The sequence below is a fragment of the Oncorhynchus keta genome, chromosome 30, assembly GCF_023373465.1.
Source record: "Oncorhynchus keta strain PuntledgeMale-10-30-2019 chromosome 30, Oket_V2, whole genome shotgun sequence".
Classification (NCBI taxonomy): domain Eukaryota; kingdom Metazoa; phylum Chordata; class Actinopteri; order Salmoniformes; family Salmonidae; genus Oncorhynchus; species Oncorhynchus keta.
Genome location: NC_068450.1, coordinates 4691428 through 4704289, shown reverse-complemented (window position 1 = coordinate 4704289; position 12862 = coordinate 4691428). Strand labels below are relative to the sequence as shown.

The 12862-nt window shown below is 46.1% G+C and overlaps 1 protein-coding gene across 1 annotated transcript in view; it reads right to left on the bottom strand.

Moving 5' to 3' along the window:
* The window catches only part of LOC127913710 (netrin receptor UNC5A-like), a 435702-nt gene that overhangs the window by 20467 nt on the left and 402373 nt on the right, over window positions 1-12862 (bottom strand). Inside the window, exon 13 of the mRNA XM_052486952.1 lies at window positions 6598-6747. Coding sequence (XP_052342912.1) covers window positions 6598-6747 — 150 coding nt within the window. The remainder of the gene's footprint in view (window positions 1-6597; window positions 6748-12862) is intronic.

The window sequence follows — 12862 nt, the reverse complement described above, 5'->3', positions numbered from 1 at the left end:
GGCAAGGAGGACCAGGGGCTATATGGCTCTATATAGGGCAGGGAGGAACAGGGGCTATATGGTTCTATATAGGGCAGGGAGGACCAGGGGCCATAGGGCTCTATATAAGGCAGGGAGGACCAGGGGCTATATGGCTATATAGGGCAGGGAGGAACAGGGGCTATATGGTTCTATATAGGGCAGGGAGGACCAGGGGCTATATGGCTCTATATAGGGCAGGGAGGAACAGGGGCCATATAGATAGGAGGACCAGGGGTAGGTTAGGGCAGGGAGGAACAGGGGGAGGGTAGAGGACCAGGGGCCATAGAGAGTAGGTTGGGGAGGGTAGAGAGGTTAGAGAGGTTAGGGAGGGTAGAGAGGTTGGGGGAGGGTAGAGAGGTTAGAGAGGGTAGAGAGGTTAGAGAGGTTAGGGAGGGTAGAGAGGGTAGAGAGGTTAGAGAGGGTAGAGAGGTTGGGGAGGGTAGAGAGGTTAGGGAGGGTAGAGAGGTTAGGGAGGGTAGAGAGGTTAGGGAGGGTAGAGAGGTTAGAGAGGGTAGAGAGGTTGGGGAGGGTAGAGAGGTTAGGGAGGGTAGAGAGGTTAGGGAGGGTAGAGAGGGTAGGGAGGGTAGAGAGGTTAGAGAGGGTAGAGAGGTTGGGGAGGGTAGAGAGGTTAGAGAGGTTAGGGAGTGTAGAGAGGTTAGGGAGGTTAGAGAGGTTAGGGAGGGTAGAGAGATTAGGGAGGGTAGAGAGGTTAGAGAGGGTAGAGAGGTTGGGGAGGGTAGAGAGGTTAGGGAGGGTAGAGAGGTTAGGGAGGGTAGAGAGGGTAGGGAGGGTAGAGAGGTTAGAGAGGGTAGAGAGGTTGGGGAGGGTAGAGAGGTTAGAGAGGTTAGGGAGTGTAGAGAGGTTAGGGAGGTTAGAGAGGTTAGGGAGGGTAGAGAGGTTAGGGAGGGTAGAGAGGTTAGAGAGGGTAGAGAGGTTGGGGAGGGTAGAGAGGTTAGGGAGGGTAGAGAGGTTAGGGAGGGTAGAGAGGTTAGAGAGGATAGAGAGGTTGGGGAGGGTAGAGAGGTTAGGGAGGGTAGAGAGGTTAGGGAGGGTAGAGAGGGTAGGGAGGGTAGAGAGGTTAGAGAGGGTAGAGAGGTTAGAGAGGTTGGGGAAGGTAGAGAGGTTAACGGATAATTTTTCCTAGGAAAGGTCCAGAGTAGTCCACATGCAGCCGTATCCATGGTTTTTCTGGCCATTCCCATTGATGTAATGGCTCAGTGGGGGGGACTTCCTGCTGCTCATTCTGCACACCGGCTGACCGCATTGTCCACATCCTGGTCTTTGGCCACCAGACGTATGACCTCACTAGGCCTTTCATTCTCGACATACCTGGATGCGACTGATGCAACAAATTCAGTAGCAATCCCCGCCCTTGTGGTGGGATAACCACTCTAGAACCCCACAGAACACATCCACCTCGAACACTCAAGGCCAAGCGGCGAGTGTAGTGACCTGAGGCTCTGTCACTGTAGGCCGTCCTCTCAGGATAAATTCATGCACTTGTGCTAGCGTCACATCCTTTGAAGTCCGTTTGCCTGATTTGTGTGGTCACCGGTTCACCAGTTCACCGGTTCACCAGTTCACCGGTTCACCAGTTCACCGGTTCACCAGTTCACCGGTTCACCAGTTCACCAGTTCACCAGTTCACCAGTTCACCGGTTCACCAGTTCACCGGTTCACCAGTTCACCAGTTCACCAGTGCCATCATCCAACACATCGATCATCAAGACTTGGTCATTTTCTCCTTCCTAGGTGATGATTTGTGGAATGGGCAGCCTACTCAGAGCATCAGCAGTCCCATGGTATCTAGCTGGCTTGTAAATTATTCTCTACTCGTAGGCCCTGAGCCACACAGCGTAACGTTGAACTAGCTTTTGTTCATGGAACAGAGAGATCAGAGGTGTATGGTCGGTCACGATAGTGAATGTTCTCCCGTACAAGTACTTGTGGAATCTCTGTATTCCGAATATGACAGCCAGTCCTTCCTGATCCAGCCAGTCCTTCCTGGTCCAGCCAGTCCTCTCTGGTCCAGCCAGCACTTCCTGGTCCAGCCAGTCCTTCCTGGTCCAGCCAGGCCTTCCTGGTCCAGCTGGGAGTACTTTCTCTGACGCTGGCGACAATGTTCTTGACATGAACCCGATAGGTTTCTCTGCACCATTCTCCATACGGTGTGATAGCACCGCCCCCACACCATACGATGAGGCGTCACACGATAAGATGAGATCTCTGTTAGAGGTTAGGGAGGGTAGTGAGGTTAGGGAGGGTAGAGAGGTTAGGGAGTGTATAGATGTTAGGGAGTGTAGAGAGGTTAGGGAGGGTAGAGAGGTTAGGGAGGGTAGAGAGGCTAGGGAGTGTAGAGAGGATAGGTACGGTAGAGAGGATAGGGAGGGTAGAGAGGTTAGGGATGGTAGAGAGGTTAGGGAGGGTAGAGAGGTTAGGGAGGGTAGAGAGGTTAGGGATGGTAGAGAGGTTAGGGAGGGTAGAGAGGTTAGGGATGGTAGAGAGGTTTGGGAGGGTAGAGAGGTTAGGGAGTGTAGAGAGGTTAGGGACGGTAGAGAGATTAGGGAGGGTAGAGAGGTTAGGGATGGTAGAGAGGTTAGGGATGGTAGAGAGGTTAGGGAGGGTAGAGAGGTTGGGGAGGGTAGAGAGGTTGGGCAGGTTAGAGAGGTTGGGGAGATTAGAGAGGGTAGAGAGGTTGGGGAGGGTAGGGAGGGTGGAGAGGTTAGGGAGGGTAGAGCGGTTGGGGAGGGTAGAGAGTTTGGGGAGGGTAGAGAGGTTGGGTAGGGAGGGTATAGAGGTTAGAGAGGTTAGGGAGGTTAGAGAGTTTACGGAGTGTAGAGAGGTTAGGGAGGGTAGAGAGGTTGGGGAGGGTAGAGAGGTTGGGGAGGGTAGGGAGGGTATAGAGGTTAGGGAGGGTAGAGAGGTTGGGGAGGGTAGGGGGGGTAGAGATGTTAGGGAGGGTAGGGAGGGTAGAGAGGTTAGAGAGGTTAGGGAGGGTAGAGAGGTTAGGGAGGGTAGAGAGGTTAGGGAGGGTAGAGAGGTTGGGGAGGGTAGAGAGGTTAGGGAGGGTAGAGAGGTTAGGGAGGGTAGAGAGGTTGGGGAGGGTAGAGAGGTTAGGGAGGGTAGAAAGGTTAGGGAGGGTAGAGAGGTTAGGGAGGGTAGAGAGATTAGGGAGGGTAGAGAGGTTGGGGAGGGTAGAGAGGTTAGGGAGGGTAGAGAGGGTAGAGAGGGTAGGTAGGTCAGGGAGGGTAGAAAGGTTAGGGAGGGTAGAGAGGTTTGGGACGGTAGAGAGGTTAGGGAGGGTAGAGAGGTTAGGGATGGTAGAGAGGTAGGGAGGGTGGAGAGGTTGGGGAGGGTAGAGAGGTTAGGGAGGGTAGAGAGGGTAGAGAGGGTAGGTAGGTTAGGGAGGGTAGAGAGGTTAGGGAGGGTAGAGAGGTTAGGGAGGGTAGGAAGGGTAGAGAGGTTAGGGACGGTAGAGAGGTTAGGGAGGGTAGAGAGGTTAGAGAGGTTAGGGGGGTAGAGAGGTTAGGGAGGTTAGAGAGGTTAGGGAGGGTAGAGAGGTTAGGGAGGGTAGAGAGGTTAGGGAGTGTAGAGAGGTTAGGGACGGTAGAGAGGTTAGGGAGGGTAGAGAGTTTAGGGATGGTAGAGAGGTTAGAGAGGTTAGGGAGGGTAGAGAGGTTAGGGATGGTAGAGAGGTTTGGGAGGGTAGAGAGGTTAGGGAGTGTAGAGAGGTTAGGGACGGTAGAGAGATTAGGGAGGGTAGAGAGGTTAGGGATGGTAGAGAGGTTAGGGAGGGTAGAGAGGTTGGGGAGGGTAGAGAGGTTGGGCAGGCAGGTTAGAGAGGTTGGGGAGATTAGAGAGGGTGGAGAGGTTAGAGAGGGTAGAGAGGTTGGGGAGGGTAGGGAGGGTGGAGAGGTTAGGGAGGGTAGAGCGGTTGGGGAGGGTAGAGAGTTTGGGGAGGGTAGAGAGGTTGGGGAGGGTAGGGAGGGTATAGAGGTTAGAGAGGTTAGGGAGGTTAGAGAGGTTAGGGAGTGTAGAGAGGTTAGGGAGGGTAGAGAGGTTGGGGAGGGTAGGGAGGGTAGAGATGTTAGGGAGGGTAGAGAGGTTGGGGAGGGTAGGGAGGGTAGAGAGGTTAGGGAGGGTACAGGGGCACAGGGGTACAGGGGCACAGGGGCACAGGGGCACAGGGGTACAGGGGCACAGGGGCACAGGGGCACAGGGGCACAGGGGCACAGGGGCACAGGGGTACAGGGGCACAGGGGTACAGGGGTACAGGGGTACAGCTCCAGATAGGAAACTCTATTCTCACCACTGATGGAACCATCTGGGTTTAATATGGGAACAACTGGTGCTGCCCACTCAGAGAACTTGACAGGCGTAAGTATATCCTCCGCTAAGACTCTGTCAATTTCCACATCCACTTTAGGCTTCATGGCATCATGGAACGGATCTGGGCCAATAGAATCTTGGGAGTAGCATCAGCAGCAACAGGAACGGTAGCCTGGATCCCTTTTTAATGTCCCTAGCTCTTCTTTGAAAACACACTTGTGCTTTGAAAGCACCTGCTGCAGTGTCAATGTCTCTGTTGTGACATGTTTGATTTCATCCCATCCTTGTCACCAAACACAGTGGGGCAAAAAAAGATTTAGTCAGCCATCTATTGTGCAAGTTCTCCAACTTATAAAGATGAGAGAGGCCTGTAATTTTCATCACTATGTCATGGCTTTAGAAGCTTCTGATAGGCTAATTGACATCATTTGAGTCAATTGGAGGTGTACCTGTGGATGTATTTCAAGGCCTACCTTTAAACTCAGTGCCTTTTTGCTTGAGATCATGGGAAAATAAAAATAAATTAGCCAAGACCTCAGAATCTTTTTTTGTAGACCCCCACAAGTCTGGTTCATCCTTGGGAGAAATTCTCAAACACCTGAAGGTACCGTTCATCTGTACAAACAATAGTACGCAAGTATAAACTCCATGGGACCACGCAGCCATCATACCGCTCAGGAAGGAGCGTTCTGTCTCCTAGAAATGAATGTACTTTGGTGCGAAAAGTGCAAATCAATCCCAGAACAACAGCAAATTACCCTGTGAAGATGCTGGAGGAAACAGGTACAAAAGTATCTATATCCACAGTAAAACGTGTCCTATATCGACATTCCTTGCTCAGCAAGGAAGAAGCAACTGCTCCAAAACCACCATAAAAAAGCCAGACTATGGTTTGCAACTGCACATGGGGACAAAGATCGTAATTTTTAGGAGAAATGTCCCCTGGTCTGATGAAACAAAAATAGAACTGTTTGGCCAAAATGACCATCGTTATGTTTGGAGGAAAAAGGGGGATGCTTGCAAGCCGAAGAACACCATCCCAATCGTGAAGCACGGGGGTGGCAGCATCATGTTGTGGAGGGACTGGTGCACTTCACAAAATAGATGGCTTCATGAGGGAGGAAAATTATGTGGATATATTGAAGCAACATCTCAAGACATGAGTCAGAAAGTTAAAGCTTGGTCACAAATGGGTCTTCCAAATGGACCATGACTCCAAGCGTACTTCCAAAGTTGAGGCAAAATGGCTTAAGGACAACAAAGTCAAGGTATTGGAGTGTCCATCACAAAGCCCTGAACTCAATCCCATAGAAAATGTGAGGGCAGAACTGAAAAAGTGTGTGCGAGCAAGGAGGCCTACAAACCTGACTCAGTTACACCAGCTCTGTCAGGAGGAATGGGCCAAAATTCACCCAACTTATTGTGGAAGCTTGTGGAAGGCTCCCCGAAATGTTTGACCCAAGTTTAAAAATTTAAAGGCAATGCTACCAAATACCAATTGAGTGTATGTAAACTTCTGACCCACTGGGAATGTGATGAAATAAATAAAAGCTGAAATAAATCATTATCTCTACTATTATTCCGACATTTCAATTTCTTAAAATAAAGTGGTGATCCTAACTGACCTAAGACTAAATGTCTTAGATTAAGATTAAATGATTAAATGTCAGAAATGGTGAAAAACTGAGTTTAAATGTATTTGGCTAAGGTGTATGTTAACTTCATACTTCAACTGTAGCAGACATTGAAAACAGCTACGGAAATCAGAAAGCAAACCCCCGTCTTGAGTCAATACTGCCGTCTATTGGTAAACATAAATATACCAGGTTACTACAGTTAGTCACTCAGATATCAAACATTTCTCTCTGCCCTGTTCCAAAATGTGTAGAATTGCAGGAAATTAGCTGGAAAACAAAACTGCCGATGTGCCCTTGAGCAAGGCATTAAACCTGAATTTGCTCTTGGGACGCAGTACTGCTATGGCTGACTCAGGAAAAAACAACACATTTCATTGCACATATCCGGTGTAACTGACAATGAAAATATATTTTAAACTCACCTGGTACCCAGCCAGTAGTTTGCTCGTGGATAGGTCTTGACCCTGACCCCTGACCTCTAGCACTTGACCCCTAACTCACCTGGTACCCAGCCAGTAGTTTGCTCCTCCAGTGTGCCTGGGGCATGTCATGGATGGGTCTTAACCCTGACCCCTGACCCCTGACTCCTAGCACTTGACCCCGAACTTACCTGGTATCCAGACAGTAGTTTGCTTCTCCAGTGTGCCTGGGGCATGTCGTGGATGGAGAGGCGCAGGTTGTGGTAGCTGTCTTTAAACAGCAGGACGTGGGGCTCATCAATCAGACGACCACCTAGCTGTCTCTCCATCTGCATCACCTCCTAGAGAGAGACACACACAGAGAAGAGAGAGAGAGAGAGAGAGAGAGAGAGAGAGAGAGAGAGAGAGAGAGAGAGAGAGAGAGAGAGAGAGAGAGAGAGAGAGAGAGAGAGAGAGAGAGAGAGAATCAGAAGGAGGAAGGGAGGCACACACACTAATGGGTGCCCGACTTAGTCTGAGGGAGGGGGCTCACTAGGGGGCAGTGCAGTTCTACACTGATTCTTAACAGGGGAAATCATTTTTCTCAAGTTTTATTCTAATAAATTATATTGAAAAAGTGTTTTAATTACTACATTACTAATCTACTCCCTACCCTGAAAATCCCACCCACAATAATTGATTGACAGGTCTGAAACACTACCACCCTGTGACTCACAAACATCCCGCCTCCTCCCCTGACAATCCCACCCATAGTGATCGATTGACCGGTCTGAAACACTACCACCCTGTGACTCTCACCAATATCCTGCTCCTCCCCTGGCAATCCCACCCAAAGTGATCGATTGACAAGCCAAACTGTTAAGAATGTGGCCAGGATAAAGCATGACAATGAGGAAATGAAATCAAAAATGGGAGGAATAATATTGTTTTACCCAATAAGGGTACTTTAATTGTTAAATTGCACATTAACTTTTCATCTCCTTTTTTTGTGTGTCAAAATAATGTCCATAAATCCCAGTAATGTAGCACAATTACACGTAAACTTTTGATTGATTTATTTTCCAGCAAATGTTCTTTCTCTGGTAGTGTTATCTGCAAGGGCATTGAACATCTCAGCGTTCAACACCACCGTGCCCTCAAAGCTCATCACCAAGCTAAGGATCCTGGGACTAAACACCTCCCTCTGCAACTGGATCCGGGACTTCCTGACAGGCCGCCCCCCAGCTGGTGAGGGCAGGTAGCGCACGTGACAAATACACTTTGATTTGATTTGATTTGAACAAGAACTGTCCATTTGAAAAATGCACACTGGAGTTTTGCACTTGAATTTGGTCATTGATTATGTTCTCATGAAAATAGTATTGCAAACGTTATTATTGTATCATGATCTTTATCACGTTAGATATTTGGAGGGCAGCTACAGAAAGTCTTGGATTTTAATTGACACTTTTTTCTTGTCAACAATTTACACAAAATGCTCTGTAATTTCAAAGTGGAAGAGATTTTTTAATTTAAAAAAAATTATTAATGAAGAATAAAGCACTAATATATTTTGATGAGTTTTCACACCCCGGGAATCAATGCATGTTAGAATCTCCTTTGGCAGAGATTACAGCTATGAGTCTTTCTGGGTAAATCTCTATGAGCTTTGGACACATCTGGATTGTGCAATATTTTCCCATTATTAATTTCACATTTTCAAGCATATTTAAGTAATCTATAATTTGACCAGTCAGGAACATTCACTGTCTTCTTGGTAAGCGACTCCAGTGTATATTTGGCCTTGTGTTTTAGGTTATCGTCCTGCTGAAACAGGTGAATTCTTCTCCCAGTGTCTGATGCAGAGCAGACTGAACCAGGTTTTCCACTAGGATTTTGCCTGTACTTAGCTCCATCCTGTTTATTTTCATCCTGAAAAACTCTGGTTCTTTGCCGATGTCAAGCATACCCATACCATGATGCAGCCACCACCATGCCTGAAAACATGGAGGTATTCACTAATTGACGTGTTGTGTTGGGATTTGGCCCAAACATTAGGCTTTGCATTTAGACTAAAAACGTGTATTTCTTTACATTCTCGCCTGAAAATATGGAGGTATTTACTAATTGATATTATATTATATGTGGGGTATTGTGATGTCATTATGAGGTATTGTGATGTCATTGTGGGGTATTGTGATGTCATTGTGGGGTATTGTGATGTCATTGTGGGGTATTGTGATGTCATTGTGGGGTTTTGTGTTTAGATTGTGTATTTCTTTACATTCTCGCCTCGCTACACACGTTTCTTTGTATTCTTCTTTACACACTGTCATTTAGGTCATTATAGTGGAGTCACTACAATGTTGTTGATCCATCCTCAGTTTTCTCCCGTCACAGACATCGACGTCTGGCAGCTGTTTTAAAAATCACTAATGGACTCATGGTGACATCCCGGAACCGTTTCCTTCCTCTCCCGCAGCTCAGTTCAGAAGGACGACGGCATCTTTGATGTGTCTGGGTGGTTGAATACATCATCCACAGCATAATTATTAACTAGACCATGCTTAAAGAGATATTGAAGATTTTTTACCCAGCTACCAATCACTACCCTTCTTTATGAGGCTTTTGAAAAGCTCCCTGGTCTTTGTAGTTGAATCTGTGCTTGACTGTGGGACCTTACAGATGTTGTATGTATGGGGGACAGAGGAAGGGGTTAATCATTCACTACTAGACTGAGGGACCTTACAGATGTTGTATGTATGGGGGACAGAGGAAGGGTTAATCATTCACTACTAGACTGAGGGACCTTACAGATGCTGTATGTATTGGGGACAGAGGAAGGGTTAGTCATTCACTACTAGACTGAGGGACCTTACAGATGCTGTATGTATGGGGGACAGAGGAAGGGGTTAGTCATTCACTACTAGACTGAGGGACCTTACAGATGCTGTATGTATGGGGGACAGAGGAAGGGGTTAATCATTCACTACTAGACTGAGGGACCTTACAGATGCTGTATGTATGGGGGACAGAGGAAGGGGTTAATCATTCACTACTAGACTGAGGGACCTTACAGATGCTGTATGTATGGGGACAGAGGAAGGGGTTAGTCATTCACTACTAGACTGAGGGACCTTACAGATGCTGTATGTATGGGGGACAGAGGAAGGGTTAGTCATTCACTACTAGACTGAGGGACCTGCCAGATGTAGTATGTATTGGGGACAGAGGAAGGGGTTAATCATTCACTACTAGACTGAGGGACCTTACAGATGCTGTATGTATTGGGGACAGAGGAAGGGGTTAATCATTCACTACTAGACTGAGAGACCTTACAGATGCTGTATGTATGGGGGACAGAGGAAGGGGTTAGTCATTCACTACTAGACTGAGGGACCTTACAGATGCTGTATGTATGGGGGACAGAGGAAGGGGTTAGTCATTCACTACTAGACTGAGGGACCTTACAGATGCTGTATGTATGGGGGACAGAGGAAGGGGTTAGTCATTCACTACTAGACTGAGGGACCTTACAGATGCTGTATGTATGGGGGACAGAGGAAGGGTTAGTCATTCACTACTAGACTGAGGGACCTTACAGATGCTGTATGTATGGGGGACAGAGGAAGGGTTAGTCATTCACTACTAGACTGAGGGACCTTACAGATGCTGTATGTATGGGGGACAGAGGAAGGGGTTAATCATTCACTACTAGACTGAGGGACCTTACAGATGCTGTATGTATGGGGGACAGAGGAAGGTGTTAATCATTCACTACTAGACTGAGGGACCTTACAGATGCTGTATGTATGGGGGACAGAGGAAGGGGTTAATCATTCACTACTAGACTGAGGGACCTTACAGATGTAGTATGTATGGGGGACAGAGGAAGGTGTAGTCATTAAAAATCATTCACTACATTTAGACTGAGGAACCATTACAGATGCTTATGTATGGGGGATTTGTTAATAAGGTGTTAATCATTCACTACTAGACTCATGTGGGACCTTTAACAGATGCTGAATGTCATGGGGGACAGAGGAAGGGGTTAATCATTCACTACTAGACTGAGGGACCTTACAGATCATGTGGGTATGTTTAACAACGGGGACATAGGAAGCTTTCCTTTAACAAAGGGGCTGAATAATCATGTGGGCTTTCCTTTAACAACGGGTCTGAATACTCATGTGGGCTTTCCTTTAACAAAGGGTCTGAATACTCATGTGGGCTTTCCTTTAACAACGGGGCTGAATACTCATGTAGCTCTAGGAATATGGGCCATATTTGAACAGTTTGGACTATAGAGGGTAATATGGATCATATTTGAACAGTTTGGACTATAGAGGGTAATATGGATCATATTTGAACAGTTTGGACTATAGAGGGTAATATGGGCCATATTTGAACAGTTTGGGCTATAGAGGGTAATATGGGCCATATTTGAACAGTTTGGGCTATAGAGGGTAATATGGGCCATATTTGAACAGTTTGGGCTATAGAGGGTAATATGGGCCATATTTGAACAGTTTGGACTATAGAGGGTAATATGGGCCATATTTGAACAGTTTGGGCTATAGAGGGTAATATGGGCCATATTTGAACAGTTTGGGCTATAGAGGGTAATATGGGCCATATTTGAACAGTTTGGACTATAGAGGGTAATATGGGCCATATTTGAACAGTTTGGGCTATAGAGGGTAATATGGATCATATTTGAACAGTTTGGGCTATAGAGGGTAATATGGGCCATATTTGAACAGTTTGGACTATAGAGGGTAATATGGGCCATATTTGAACAGTTTGGACTATAGAGGGTAATATGGGCCATATTTGAACAGTTTGGGCTATAGAGGGTAATATGGATCATATTTGAACAGTTTGGGCTATAGAGGGTAATATGGGCCATATTTGAACAGTTTGGGCTATAGAGGGTAATATGGGCCATATTTGAACAGTTTGGGCTATAGAGGGTAATATGGGCCATATTTGAACAGTTTGGGCTATAGAGGGTAATATGGGCCATATTTGAACAGTTTGGACTATAGAGGGTAATATGGGCCATATTTGAACAGTTTGGGCTATAGAGGGTAATATGGATCATATTTGAACAGTTTGGGCTATAGAGGGTAATATGGGCCATATTTGAACAGTTTGGACTATAGAGGGTAATATGGGCCATATTTGAACAGTTTGGGCTATAGAGGGTAATATGGGCCATATTTGAACAGTTTGGGCTATAGAGGGTAATATGGGCCATATTTGAACAGTTTGGACTATAGAGGGTAATATGGGCCATATTTGAACAGTTTGGGCTATAGAGGGTAATATGGGCCATATTTGAACAGTTTGGACTATAGAGGGTAATATGGATCATATTTGAACAGTTTGGACTATAGAGGGTAATATGAATCATATTTGAACAGTTTGGGCTATAGTAGGTAATATGGATCATATTTGAACAGTTTGGGCTATAGAGGGTAATATGGGCCATATTTGAACAGTTTGGACTATAGAGGGTAATATGGATCATATTTGAACAGTTTGGGCTATAGAGGGTAATATGGGCCATATTTGAACAGTTTGGGCTATAGAGGGTAATATGGGCCATATTTGAACAGTTTGGACTATAGAGGGTAATATGGGCCATATTTGAACAGTTTGGGCTATAGAGGGTAATATGGGCCATATTTGAACAGTTTGGGCTATAGAGGGTAATATGGGCCATATTTGAACAGTTTGGGCTATAGAGGGTAATATGGGCCATATTTGAACAGTTTGGACTATAGAGGGTAATATGGGCCATATTTGAACAGTTTGGGCTATAGAGGGTAATATGGGCCATATTTGAACAGTTTGGGCTATAGAGGGTAATATGGATCATATTTGAATAGTTTGGGCTATAGAGGGTAATATGGGCCATATTTGAACAGTTTGGGCTATAGAGGGTAATATGGGCCATATTTGAACAGTTTGGACTATAGTAGGTAATATGGGCCATATTTGAACAGTTTGGGCTATAGAGGGTAATATGGGCCATATTTGAGCAGTTTGGACTATAGAGGGTAATATGGGCCATATTTGAACAGTTTGGACTATAGAGGGTAATATGGGCCATATTTGAACAGTTTGGACTATAGAGGGTAATATGGATCATATTTGAACAGTTTGGGCTATAGAGGGTAATATGGATCATATTTGAACAGTTTGGACTATAGAGGGTAATATGGGCCATATTTGAACAGTTTGGACTATAGAGGGTAATATGGGCCATATTTGAACAGTTTGGACTATAGAGGGTAATATGGGCCATATTTGAACAGTTTGGACTATAGAGGGTAATATGGGCCATATTTGAACAGTTTGGACTATAGAGGGTAATATGGGCCATATTTGAACAGTTTGGGCTATAGAGGGTAATATGGGCCATATTTGAACAGTTTGGACTATAGAGGGTAATATGGGCCATATTTGAAC